This window comes from Lichenostomus cassidix, chromosome 20 (assembly GCF_008360975.1).
Source record: "Lichenostomus cassidix isolate B80296 chromosome 20, HeHo_3.0, whole genome shotgun sequence".
In the NCBI taxonomy this organism is placed as follows: domain Eukaryota; kingdom Metazoa; phylum Chordata; class Aves; order Passeriformes; family Meliphagidae; genus Lichenostomus; species Lichenostomus cassidix.
The window spans coordinates 11,897,150-11,909,468 of NC_139500.1; the positions used below are offsets into that span (position 1 = coordinate 11,897,150).

General features: G+C 48.6%; 1 protein-coding gene across 2 annotated transcripts in view; it reads left to right on the top strand.

Annotated features, from left to right (window-relative positions):
* Nucleotides 1-12,319, top strand: part of LOC146428837 (TOX high mobility group box family member 2-like) — an 84,661-nt gene that overhangs the window by 17,565 nt on the left and 54,777 nt on the right. The window contains exon 1 of one of the 2 annotated variants that reach the window (XM_085079677.1): nucleotides 8,274-8,425. The exons of the other annotated variant lie outside the window; for it this stretch is intronic. Coding sequence (XP_084935803.1) covers nucleotides 8,330-8,425 — 96 coding nt within the window. The 5' untranslated portion in view covers nucleotides 8,274-8,329. Of the gene's footprint in view, nucleotides 1-8,273; nucleotides 8,426-12,319 lie in introns of those variants that run through there. 2 annotated transcript variants of the gene reach the window in all.

Here is a 12,319-nt window from a genome sequence, read left to right on the forward strand (position 1 = left end):
TGCAGGATGCTCCCTGTTTAGCATGTTGACAGATTCTTTTCCTTTTGGAAAACTGGGGGAAAAAAATAGTAAAGAGGAGCTTACCCATTTTCAGGCTCCTTGCCTTGCTCCAGGGTGGGAGAGGTGGCCTCTAGACTGGTGACCACTGTCCCCATGGGTTTTGCTGAGTTGCTAAGCAATGAACTTCAGAGCTGGAAGAATATCGTGGATCCCATGTCTGCCCTGTGGTTCTTCAGGGAAGGATGGTGCTGATAGAGAGAATTTCCCCAGTGAGTGGCCAAGTGACTGCTGAGCAGTGGCATCACAGGAGGGTCCCTGGAGCCCCCACAGGGTGGGTGTTGGCTTGGACTGGTGTGTCTGCATCTGCCTGGGGATGAGGGAGCTGTGGAGGGGAGGAAGGGGTTAAAATCACTGCAGGTTGTCCAACAGGAGTGAATGCCTGGCTGTGCAGAAAGACTTTTCTGCTGCATTCTGCTCTTTCCTTGCAAAGAATTGCAAAGATCAACCATGGACCAGAGCAGAGACCCCATTCCTGTGCCCCTGGGATGGCTGAGGTGCCCAGATCCACCCCAGGGCTGTGTTTTGTCCATAAAGCCTTCTCTGATGCTTCATGGCTCCAGCTTGTGTTAGCACCTTCATTGATCCTGAGCCCCAAGGAATGTGTGAATGGGAAAGGAAGCAGTTCCAGTTTACCCACATTTGTTACATTTGATATGAGCAGATTTTAATAGCGAAAAAAAAAAGAAAGGAAATCTTCTAGCATGAAGCCCAGGAGAGAGGTGGATTTAAGTGCTATTAAGAGATTACTGGTAATGCCCAGCTGTGTGTGTTGGTTCAGCTGCAAGGCAGCAGAAGCACAGTCTCATTCCTCCTGCAAGTGCAGCTCATCCCTGAGCTGTGGAGCCCCAGCTCTTCTTGGCAAGAGCTCTCTGGTGTTCATCTCCTCAACTTTCACCTCTCTGCTTGCCCCACCAGGCTCCATGAGCCCTGCCAGCAGCATCCATGGGGATGGGAGAGAAGGTTTTCCCAGGATGTCCATTCTTTCGTCAGGATGCCTCTTGCTGTTGGACAGGGACCTGGAGCCCCAAAGCTCCTGGTTTGGAGGGGTGAAGCAGCTCCTGGCACCTCCTGCCAGGGTGAGGTGCCTCAGCTGGAGTCTTTGTGTTCAATCCCTTCACATTTCCTACCACAGCTCCATGATAATGATGATGATGATGAGTGCTTCTCTCCACCAAGTCACTTTTGCTGGTGAATTAAATCATTGCATTTTCCCCCCCTTTTCCAGTATTCAGCGCTCTGAGCTAAATTAGAATAGGAACCTTTTCAAACCATTCCCTTAATAAAAGTATTTAGTTAATAGATGATGCATAGCTCACAAAGCTTGCAAGAATCTGACATGGGGTATCATAATATTGTGATATTTAACAGCAAAACCTACTGCATTATCAACTTACCTCTCTAGCATGGAGGAGGCAACAGCTGAGGCATAAAAACTAATGCTTCAGTGTGACAGAGCTAAAATTGAACTTGGCAATTACCGCGTGCCTGATTCGCAGTATTGTGAAGTGAAGCTACTATATAAATCAGCTCCAGTAATCACAGGGTTTAAAATTAGTCAGTTACTATTAACTCTGCCAGTGTTAGCATATGCTGAAGAATTATAAAAGTGAAAGGTATGGAATATCTAAAGTACAGGTTTAAAGTAAACCACTTGAACAAGCTCCCAGTGGGAGGATTTGAAGTTCATGCAGAAGTAAGGTTTTGGATACTCTGACAAAGGGTTGTGGAACACATTTAATTGCACATTGCTGTCTAATCTTTTGAATGCTTAACATCCTTTCGAAAGCACCTTTTCATGTTCCCAAGACTTTCACAGTTCACAGAGGGTAGAGTGATGATTGAATTTAATTTTTCCTCCCCTACAGGATTTTTTTTTCAGAGCAGCGCAATTCAAATAGTTTGCAGAGCTCTTCAATGCCAGCCATAGAAAAAAGGAAACAGCAGGATAATGTTTTAAAATCATTATGGGGAAGTGAAAGGCTGCTCTGAGCACAGCACAGAAATTAGCAACTGCTATGATTGCTAAATTTTTATTCCATGCAAAATTCATGGAATTTGCTGCTGTGAAAAATAAGGGAGTCAAGTTATTTAATAGGATTCTAAATTATGTAGGATGCACAAATATTTTATATGGGGCAGGGAGCTGTGTGTTCCTGTAGGAGAGCCTGAGCTGGGAGCAGCTCTGCTGCCCTGTCCAGTCCTATTCCCTCATTCCTCTGCTTCATCCCAACGTTTTCAACTCCATTTTGAAGTGAGCACTGTTTTGGTCTCGGTGACACCTGACTGTGATGACTGTGCTCGAGTTGTGACCTCTGACAGCTCTCCAGGAGGGGTGAGGACAGGCAGCTGCCTTGCAGCAGGGTCTGTGCCCCTTGCTCTGGGCTCGCTGTGTCACCACGTGGGACCTTTCTGATCACAGGCACCTCGTGCTCCTCGTGGCTTTTGTTGTGCTGTCCCTGGGTGATTCTGAACGAGCTGCATGCAGTGTCAGGGTGATGGAGGGGATGGCACAGTCCCCTCAGGTCTGTCAGCCTGCCCTGGGCTGCTCCCAAAGGATGCTATGGCACTTGGTCTCATTGCAAACACTTCAGTCCCTGGTTTCTCCCTCGTCCATCCCCTCCGGGGAAGGTGAGCTGGTGGAATTTCCTAGCTGGATGCTTTTCCTGCCAGGGGATCTAACCTCATGTTTCCTTACCCTCCCCACAGCTCAGGTAGGGCTCCCACACCCCACAGGATTCCTGGTGCTCCTGCAAGGCAGCTCCACCCCTAGCTTTGCTATTTCCATTCTGACCTTCAGATTCTAACATAAGTCACAATGACTTTTGTGGGTTTTCTTTCCCTGCCTGCCTCCTGTCCATACTGTTTTGTTCAGTCACAGCCACATCTGGTTTTCCAGAATAGGCACCTTGTGTCTTGTTTCTGACTCCAGTGAAGTGGAAACGTTGCAGCAAATCTGTGCTTTAGTCTTTCTTTACTTTTAGTCCCCCCATGTGTCCTAATTATTTAGTGCAACTTGTTCAGCCAGTGGTTTTGAAGATGCTCCTGCTCTGGAAGGGATAAGGATCAGATAAGACTATTTTTTCTCTCTTTCCCTCTTTTTTTTCCCCTTTCTTGCTTTTTAAAATAGAGAAACCAGAGGAGTGGCAGCAGCTGGACCATGCCATGCTCCTGGCAAAGAGCACACAGAAAATGTTTTGTTCATCAAAGTGCAGCCTGATCAGATGGAATCACAGAATCTCGGGATGGTTCGGGTTGGAAAGGACATTAAGACTCCTGTCATTCCACCCCCTGCCATGGGCAGGGACACCTTCCTCTATCCCATGTTTTGGAAGGTCCAGCATGGCCTTGGACACTTGCAGGGATCCAGGGGCAGCCACAGCTTCTCTGGGCACCCTGTGCCAGGGCCTCCCCACCCTCACAGGGAGGAATTCCTTCCCAATATCCCATCCATCCCTGCCCTCTGGCAGTGGGAATCCATTCCCTGTGTCCTGTCACTCCATCCCTTGTCCCAAATCCCTCTCCAGCTCTCCTGGAGCCCCTTTAGGTGGGATATCACAAGAGAGGAATAAACAGGCAGAATCCCCATTCCCTCCCTCTCACTGCTCTCCCGCTGTGGGATGAACACCAAGGGCTGTTTGGGTGCTGCTCTGCACGTGATCACTGAGCTTGTGCTCTGTGATAAAGACTGAGGACTGTGAAGGTCACTGTGCACTGATGAGCCTGTTTGCCATCACGCTGGGGACTTTGCATTTTGGAAATAGGTTCTGTTATTTGCTTCATCCTCAGGAAGGCGTTACTTTATCAGTCAGAGTTAAACCTTGCTGCGTTCCATTAGAGGATTCTGAAATATATAATTTTCAATTGACTGGTACAGGGTAAATTGCCCCCATTCTCTCTGCCAATAACTTTGAGATTCATGAAGAATTTATCAGTACATTTAACACTTCCACTGAAACTCTATTTCGGAGGTTATGGAAATGAGCTACAAATGAAAGTCACAATTCAGAAAGCAGGAAACATGCCTCTGAGTGAGGAAAAAGCTGTCACTGGCATTGTGAAGAAAGAGAGGTATAAATAGGGCACTGGGTTAGAAAGCAGGAAATCTGTGTGCTGTGGGTTTTACTTGGAATTTCTTCTGGTGACCCCAGATAAGATTGTTAACCCTTGTCTCTGCAGGCAGTTGTACGTGCTCACTCTGGGCTCGGGTCTGCCTTTTGGGATTGTCTGCATGAGCTGCCTGTTTGGAAGGGGAGCCACTCCATCAATCATGGCAGTGTGGTTTTCCGGCTTAGGAAGGATCACTTTACCAAAGAGACTGGATTTCTCAATATTTCCTGTGGAGTAATATTGAGTTTTGTCCTCACGCTGCACAGCCTGGGAGAGTGAGCTCAGGGAGAAGGGTCTGTCCTTGCAAGCAGCCAGGGGAGGGTGGGTGTCACAGATTTGGGGACAATTCCTGCTGTGGGTGAACTTGGTACAGCCAATGACCACAGCCTCATGGTTGGTTTTATTTTGATAGAGAAGGTGACATAAACAGTGTAAATCAGGAGGGACTTTCCTTATCTCCATGATGGAGCCAAGAAGAGCCTCTGGTGTGAGCCAGGGGTGTCCCTGTGTGTCATTCCTGCTGCAGCCTCCTCAGAACCCAGCAGAAATGGCTCCAGGTACAAGGCTGTGTCCTGGGAGATACACAATTCCAATTTCCAGGAAAGGACAGCCCAAAACATTTTGTGGTCTTGCAGCCCCCTGCAGCACTGCTGAGTGTGTAGTGTACCCACAGAACGTGATCTGGTGTTTGTCACATCCTTTGATACAACTTGGCCACCTTCCACTAGACCAGACTGCTCAGAGCTCCATCCAGCCTGGCCTTGAACACTTCCAAAGGTTGGGGCATCTTCCTCTTCTCTAGCTAACCTGTGCCAGTGTTTCACCACCCTTATTGTAAAAAACTTTTCTAATATCTCATCTAAATTGACCCTCTGGCAGTTTGAAGCCATTCCCTTGTCCTGTCCCTCCATCCCTTGTCCCAGGTCCCTCTCCAGCTCTTCTGGAGCCCCTTTAGGCACTGGCAGGAGCTCTGAGGTATCCCTGGATCTTCTCCTCTCCAGGCGAGCACTCTCAGCTCTCCCAGCCTGGCTCCAGAGCAGAGGAGCTCCATCCTGGGAGCATCTTTGTGTTCCCTTCATGGGAGATGTGACTGTGAGAAGAGCCATTCCACTGTGTTGTTTAATGCCTTAAAATCCATACTGAGCCCAAACTAATCCTGTGAGAAGAGACCTGGCCTCTGACAGTGCTGCTTTCAGTTCCTGGGCTGGCAGCTCCAGAGCCTGTGCAGGTCAGGGGGTCACACAGGCCTTTAATAAAATGACAAGTGACTGTGATAGTTCTGCCTGTTACCAGTTGTAAATTTGGCCTAGGGAGTTATTTCAGGCTTGTGCAGCCTAAAATTTTCTCACAGCCTGAAATCACATCTCCAATGGAAATAATAACCTCCAATTTCTCCATCCCTGCATGCTCTGTAATAAACAAATGATGCTTCCCTGGAGGTGTCATCCCAGCAGCACTGGCATCAAGGAGTGCCTGTGTCATGGATGGAATTCAGGAGGCAGGATGTTTCCCATGCAGCTCCTGACTCTGTAGAAGTTGGTAGCAGTAGGTGTATTTTGGACTTGGCTCTGTTCTCTGAAGGTTAAAGCAAAAAGAAAAGGTGATGATTGCTTTGTACCTGGGCAGGGGGCCTGATCAGCTCTTGCAAGCTGAGTCTGAATCCTTCAGAGGCAAACATGAAGGTTTGCCTGTGTTTCTCATTCTTTGATGTCCCTTGTCCCCGTGCACCATCCTGCTCTGAGTCCCAGTGCTTTCACAGGGACACTCCTAGTGCCAAGCCTCTGAGCTGGTGACTCCATGCAGGGAATCACTTTCCTGCCTTTGACTACAGTGAAACTCCCCAAACTGAGCATATTTGGAAAAGGTTTTGCATTGCCTGCATGGCCCTTTGCAGAAGCTGTAGCTGAAAGTGATGGGGACAGAGCAGTCCCACCCCCGTGTCAGCAAAAGCAGAATTTGTCCTGTCCCTGGAGCACACAAACATTTGCTCTGTGGGCTCTGCTCTTCTCTGTGCACAGGTTGTTTTGTTTCCTGTGGTGTCTGTGCTGCTGTTGAGGCAGTTCCACGAACCTCCTGTTTCTCCCAGGGCTTGTTTTGGTGGCAGGTGTTTGCTGTGATAAAACATTGATGGGGAGGAGGAAGGAAGGCTCTGCTCTGGCTGGCCCTGCCTCTCGTTCTTTTTCAGGTGGGAGGTGCAAAAAGGGCCACATGGTGATTTTGAAATCAACCAAGGCCACGATGGAGAATCTGAATTTGTGGAATTTGAATATAGCTGGGTTTTGGTGCAGCTCAGGATAACTCTGTTAAATTCCTGCCTTTGCCAGAGGTTGGAGTTGGATGCTGGCAGGTTTGATTAGACGAGGATAGAGGGGCAGGGAGGAAGATGCAGCAATGTGTCCTGGGATGATTTGGGGTGTTCAGCAGCATCTGCCAACCTGTGCCACCACACTGGATGTCCCAGCAGCTGAGGTCACCATCCAGGACTTCAAATGCCCCAAAATGCAGCGTGTTCCAGCTCTTGATGTCTTTGTTGATGTCATCAAACTGTAAGAAAAACTGAAAAAGCATCCTGAAAACCAATGGGCTCTTTGAGCAGAGCAGCTCACTGACCTCAGGCCTGCCTGGATCCTTCCAGGAGGAGACCCCAGTGTGATGCCAGCCCCTGGCACGTGGTGGGCACAGGCTGAGCCCCAGTGTGGGCACCTCCCGTGGCAGAGGGGTTGGCACAGGTGGCTGGTGTTGGAGATCACCTGTTTGGCAGCTGGGCTGGGGGAATGAGCTGCTTTGCACCCCTGCAGGACCCACTGCTGATGCTGAAGGGAGACTTGTGGGGCTGGAAGCTGCATTAATTTCCTTTCTCACTCACTACATTGCTGCCTTTGTGCTCTTGCCCAGCCCTCTCCTGCCTTTTCTTCCTGCCTGCTCTTCCTGCCAGTTCTGATTTTCTGCCCCAGCAGGCTGAGGCTTCCCCAGCTGTAACTGAAGGTGCAGCACAATGAATGTAAAGTGATTCTTTACTGGACAGAGATGCTGAGTGTTTAATGACCAACTTCTAATCTGCACACAGGAGTTTCTCCCCTACCTGGTGTGTCACATGTTGGGCATGTAGGACTTTGCTCCATCACATTTCTCTGTTTCTTCCTGTAAATAAATATGTTGGATTATCCTTCTTCCTTCCCAAGAAAGAATAAACCCTGATGCCTCTGCACCTGCCTTGTGGGGTATTGAGAAACATCAATGTGAACATGGTGAAATCAGGAATGAAGGGAAGAAAACCAGAGGAGACAAGCGTGAAGGTGGAGAGTTTCCTCTCGCAGTGGAAATGGGACTTTGCTGCAACAAACGTAGGATTGAATGGGGGATTGAGGAGCTGTGGAAGAGTTGCACACAGCAGGGTGGCCTCCAGTGAGACCAGTAAAGCTCACTGGTGGCTGCTCCCTGCAGGCTCCTGCTCCCTGCTGGCTTCCCACCCAGTGCAGGGCTCAGCAGCTTGGCCTTTGGTATTTTATTTTTATTACAGATCTGAAAATAAACCCTGCTTTTGTCTTAATTGAAACAAAACCAGGAGGTGAGTGCCCCAGAACTTCACTGTGCACAAGCTTTAAGTGGCTGTGGTTTTTGTTTCTAGCTACTTATAACTATCTGATGAACCATTTCTGGTCTTTTCTCTTTTCTTTTCTTTTCTTTTCTTTTCTTTTCTTTTCTTTTCTTTTCTTTTCTTTTCTTTTCTTTTCTTTTCTTTTTTTTTCTTTTTTCTTTTCTTTTTTCTTCTTCCCTTCCCTTCCCTTCCCCTCCCCTTCCCTCTTCTCTTCTCTTCTCTTCTCTTCTCTTCTCTTCTCTTCTCTTCTCTTCTCTTCTCTTCTCTTCTCTTCTCTTCTCTTCTCTTCTCTTCTCTTCTCTTCTCTTCTCTTCTCTCTTTCCCCTTTTCATGAAGAAACACTGAAATCCTTTCTGGCCAGCTTGTAACTTCATCATTCCCAGCGTTAGCCATTGGCAGCTGTGTTCATGCTGGCTGTGAGTGAGTGTGCCCCAAATCCGTGTGCACGTGCCAGGTGTGAATGTGACCTCCAGGCAGGATATGAAATGACTGTAAAGCCTTCCTGCAGCAGTGCAGGTGTGACTCACTGTGGGTTTGCTGTTAGCATTGCCTGATGGCAGCAGCATGAGTGCAGTGAGGGCTGCAGGTCGCAGTGCCTGCTCAGCTGGGCTGGAATTTCCAAGTGCCAGTGCGAGTCAAGGACCTCCATATGGGCATAAGGTACTGTGCACTCCTCTGGTTTTGCCTGGGACAGGGGTGATTTTCTTCCTAGTAGCACAAAACAGTGCTGTGTTTTGGGTTTAGTGTGCCTGTAATGTTGATAACACACTGATGTTTGGGTTGTTGCTAAGCAGTGCTTACTGTAAATCAAGGACTTTGCAGTTTCCCAATCTCTGCCAGCCAGCAGGAGAAGCCAGGAGGGAGCATGGCCAGGATGAGTGACCCAAACTGGCCAGGGGGATATTCCATACCATAGACCATCATGTCCAGTATAGAAACTGGGAGGGAGTTGGCCAGGAGGGACCAGTTCCTCCTGGGCAATTGACTGCAGGGGACAAGTGACTGTATTGGGCATCACTTGTCTTTCTTGGGCTTCATTCCTTTCTCTCTCTCTCTCTCACTCCCCCATTCACTAAAATTATTTTTATTATTGCTATTAATTTTTGCTTTATTTCGGTGTTAAACTGTTCTTATCTCACCCCATGGGTTTTCTTTCTTTCTAATTCTCCTCCCCCTCCCCCTGGGAAGGTACAGGGAGCAGGTGGCTTCATGGTGCTGAGTTCTTCTCTGGGGTTAAACCACCCCATACCTGCCAAGGGTTGAGTAATCTGCTAAGAGTTAAATAAATGTTCACTCTTAATATAAAGTCAAACATACCTGTGCTCAACTCAAAAGGACAACCAGTAACTGACACATGGGTTTGGGAGTTATTTTTTTCATACATCTTTTTATCCCTCATTTCTGTGTTCCTTTGGACTTGTTGTTCCTGTTCCTTGTCACTCATGGGCTCTGCTGCACTGCTAAAACCCAGCAAGGGCTTGTCAGAGCTGATCCCCGGAGTTGTTTCAGCCCTTTGCAGTTCTAGGCAATATGTGGATTTAATTTGTCATTATCCATACATCTTCTCCGATACAATGCTTTGGTTTTTTTGAAGCTTCCCAATCATTATTTCCAAAGAAAAGCTGTTGAACTAATTGGCCTGACCAGCTGCAGCAGATCCTACAGTGCAGGATTACTTGGAACTAGAATGATGTGACTGCTTGATTAAGTTGGCATGTGGGTATTGAGAGTAAATCCTGGAGCAGGGAGGAAGATGGAATTCAAAGTCTGCTCTGGTTGGAAGATGGGAGATGCTCTCTTCAACATTCTGCTATTAAATTATGGTAACAAGATGATGCCCTTTCCTGGAAGCAAAGGAAATGCAACAAATGTTTGCCTGTTTGCAAACCTAGGTCTGGTTGAGAAAGGAGATTAGCAGCTTTTTTGGGGAGTGATATCCCAGCTGGGGTTGTCCTGGTTTTTATTTCTCTCTTCCTGGCACAGTCTTAAAGCCACAATACCCAACTACCAGCTTAATAAACCATAGATTAAAATCACCTAAGTCCTGTCTAAACCTTTTGAATCTGGTAATCAGAGAATCACAGAATGGCTTGGGCTGCAAGCAACCTGAAAGACCATCTGGTGGCACCCACACTGTCATGGCAGGGACACCTTCCTCTATCCCAGGTTGCTCCAAGCCCTGTCCAGCCTGGCCTTGGGCATTGCCCGGGATCCAGGGGCAGCCACAGCTTCTCTGGGCACCTTGTGCCAGGGCCTCCCCACCCTCTGAGTACAGAATTTCTTCCTTTTATCTAATCTAAATCTCTCCTCTTTTAATTTAAAACCATATTTCCTGCAACTGATGGAGCACTGATGCTTAGTTTAATATTTCTACCGCTTGGTTGTGGTTTCTGCATTGTTCTGCTGGCGACACGCTCAGTGTTGATCATTATTCGTGGCTGGCATTGAAACAGGCTCAGGGAGGAGCTGCTGGTTGCCTTGGTGGCAGTGAGCAGAGCCAGGGAGCCACCTCTGCAGGTGGCCATGTATGTCCCCACAGCACGGGGACCTCTCTGTCCTGCCCTCTGCCCAAGGCCAGGTCACCCCTGGGGCAGCGAGCTGTGCTCTGCTCTTGCCCAAAGAAATGCCAGCCCCTGCCGTCATTGGCATCTCCTTACAGCTCCGCCTTATCAGATAAGCAGGAGAACATTTCTGATAAAGATACAAAGACAAAGTCCTTTAGATAAGATTCGTGAGAATTACGAGGCCTCTGAAAATAGCTTGTTCTTAGAGGTTTGCACCCACTCGGTGATGCAAGGCAGAGTCCTTGTGCGTCAGCCCGGTGGCAGATGTCAGCTGAAGGACGTGCTGAGTGACACCTGGTCCGTGTGCCAGCAGGGCTGGCCAAGCCTGTGATCCCGAGTGAGGTTCCTGTGATTCTCCTGTCTGTTCCCAAACTGGGTGTCGATGCCATTGTGTTCTACTGAACGCGACGCCCTGCAGGTAACTGTTGACAGAGCTGCTCTGCTGGCTGACTCGCAGCCTGGTGGATGTTTGCAGGAGTTTGGTGAGGTTATTTATTGGTTTTTGTGGGGTTTGTGCACAGCTGAGCAAACGAACCCTCGTTCCTTCGAGGGTTTGCACGGAGCACCTCCAGCCAGCTTGAATGAGCAGCCTCAGGCTTGCTCTGCATCCTCTCAGCTGTCCTGGGCTGCAGCAGGAGAGGGAAAGAAAAGTCCTTCCTGCAAACGAGAGTGGAGAAAAAATAGTTATCTCGTTAATAAGTCAATTGGTAATTGCATGTAATTTTTAAACTTTATTTGAAGGCTCCTGACACTTGTAGTCCAGCCTGTAGTGGTCAGAAGTATGTTCATGGCTATTCCCCCTGGCCAGATCAGGGTGTGGGGACAGCCCTGACAGCTGTGGCAGGTCCCATTTGGGGCATCCCACTACTCCTGGAAGCAATGGCTGCATGTGCTGGCTGCATGACTTTCTCTTACTGGAAATAATTTTTATTATAAAAAGAAAAAAAAAAAGACATTTAGCAGGAATTAGGCCATTACATTATGTGCATACCCATCCTTGTCTTGCCCACCAAGTATTTGACCTGTGGTGACTCCCACCTTCCTCACAGCCACAGAGATCTGTGTCTGGCTGACACACCTCTGATCCCCTCACTCACAACCAACTCATCCTCCTCGTTCAAAGCCACCTCTCCTGGTCCTTCCCCTCTTCCTGGGGCACTCTGTGGTTCCCTGCTCCCTGCTGGGGTGTCCAGGTGACAGCCCTGGCAGGAGCTCTGTGTCCTTGCAGCTCGTGGTGCAGAACTACATTGTCACCATGCGGTTACGTTCTGATGTTCTGTCTCTCTCTGTGGGAAGGATGCACCCTGTGAGAGGGGCCAGGGTGCAGCACCTTCATTGTTTTGGCCACCACACTCCCCAACCACCTGAAGTCATCACTTGCAGATCGTTATCCTGCACTTCTGTCACATCCTCTCACCTTCCTCTTCCGTACAAGGGCACAGTGAGAGAGAGCTGGTGGGGAAGGGCAGTGACTTCCCAAAGAGAGAGGCTTTGAGGGTTTAAAGACAATTAGCTTGGATGTTTCTCTGTGTGGCACATGGCTCTGAAGCAGCATGGGGCTCAGAGGGCAGCAGCCCCCCAGCTGGGCAGCATTTCATTGTTGATTTAAGCCTTTCCATCAGCATGAGGCGTTTGCCATGATCCTGTTAATTTAACAAACCTCTGGAGTGATTGCTGCTGTGTTAGGATAACTACATCCCCTTGGGCAGGCAGATCAGCATCCACCCCGAGGAGGGACAGCAGAAGGAGGGCATCCCTGTGTGAGCACAGATGAATGAAATGATGCTAAAATCCATTTTAGGGGGAGCCTGGTGAGTGTGCTGGATCCTCCCTGGGCTGGGCCTCAGGTGAGCTCATGACACGATGAGCAGGGCTCTGTCTCGGTTAGCAAAGCCTACAAAGAGCACATGCATTACTTATTTATGCAGCCCAGCTCCTGGAGTGTGCAGCACAAAAGCTAAAATGACAGTAATTAGAATGGATCTGCACT